General features: G+C 42.3%; 1 protein-coding gene across 1 annotated transcript in view; it reads right to left on the reverse strand.

Moving 5' to 3' along the window:
- T265_13686 (hypothetical protein) overlaps positions 1 to 739 on the reverse strand; it is a gene marked incomplete at both ends in the record, with an annotated part of 25,416 nt that extends 24,677 nt beyond the window's left edge. Inside the window, one exon of the mRNA XM_009170035.1 lies at positions 530 to 739. Within this exon, the coding sequence (XP_009168299.1) occupies positions 530 to 722 (193 nt within the window). The remainder of the gene's footprint in view (positions 1 to 529) is intronic.
- Between the last annotated feature and the right edge of the window lie 655 nt (positions 740 to 1,394).

The following is a 1,394-nucleotide window of genomic DNA, read 5'->3' on the forward strand; positions in this document are numbered from 1 at the left end:
TATTTAACCGAACAGTAACCGGAAAACGCGGTTAATTGACGGTTATTCAACCTAGCAATAACCGGAAACCAGTTATTTGACGGTTGCTTAACCGAGCAATAACCGGCAGACAGTTATTTGACAGTTATTTAAACGAACAATAACAGGAAAACTCGGTTATTTGACGGTTATCTTGGTGCAAATAACCATCTGTTAACCATAAAACTCGGTTATTAGACGGTTATATGACCGTCGTATAACTGCGTGGACTGCGTGTGCTGCTAGGGTAATAATGTCCGCACATACATCTGACGTGTACTGCTGTGACCGATCACATGGACTCAAATATATTTGAGTCCGTATAACCACCGGTATTTTGTCATTTGGAAGAATAATGTCAGCTGCACTTTGGAACGTTCGCATTTTGGGGAGTGGAACAGTATGCTTTATATATATATATACATCCAAAATCAGTACTATTTAGCTTTCACGAGCACTTTGATTTAGGACGAAAGTGAAAAAAATGAAATCAAAGCGCAACCAAACTTACGGACGTTGATGCCGTTTACTTCCACAACTAAGTCGCCGTTTCGGACGCCTCCAGCGTATGCCGGGGAGTCAGGATCGACTTCACAAATCGAGTTTCCAACTCTTCCTTTAACACCCTTTAGGCTGAAACCATATCCACTGAAGTCTTTCCACTTCTGAAGCTCACACAGTCGAGCATGTGGAACGGATTCCATCTTCGTGTGTAATCCCCCGAATGTGGCTTATTCAAAATAGATATATTTATGGTGACCATGAAAATGGTAAGCATAAACAAATGCAGCCCATAGTTGTTTAGAACTGGAGACCACCAAACTTTTGGAAACCAATAATTTAAGCTTTTATTTTGAACTTTAACTGGTGTCCTTTGTGGTAAGGCGTTTGATTTTTTGAGACTAAGGTTAAGTTTCCGAATTCTATCCAACTTTCCATTTTAACCCTAGATATATACATCCTGACTTTCAGTCACTGAACTACAAATAACTCCACTTCATATGCCTCAAATCTACGGGCACTTCACCAGCGGGAACGTCCAGCAATGGACTCACATTGTGACTGGTTAAGAGGCGAGCCATCTATCGTACATTGTGAAGTTTGTTTGTATAATCCCCGACCCGTTATTCTGAGTGGAACCTGTGCAATGTTAATAGACCTTCGGTCACTGGTCGCCCCAGATTCATCGCTGTTATGAATAACTGAGTGACACCCTCCATTCTGTTTGTCCTTGGCATAAAGGCGTTTTCTGAATTCAAACCTTTCGATAACTCACCAGATTTGATGTTTGGCATCTGACGTTATTTCACCCCCCCCACCCCGTGATCTTGCTGCGGACAACACTCTCGATTACCCAGCTTAGCTCCAGCCGCGTG

Source organism: Opisthorchis viverrini, assembly GCF_000715545.1.
Source record: "Opisthorchis viverrini unplaced genomic scaffold opera_v5_92, whole genome shotgun sequence".
NCBI classification, from domain to species: domain Eukaryota; kingdom Metazoa; phylum Platyhelminthes; class Trematoda; order Opisthorchiida; family Opisthorchiidae; genus Opisthorchis; species Opisthorchis viverrini.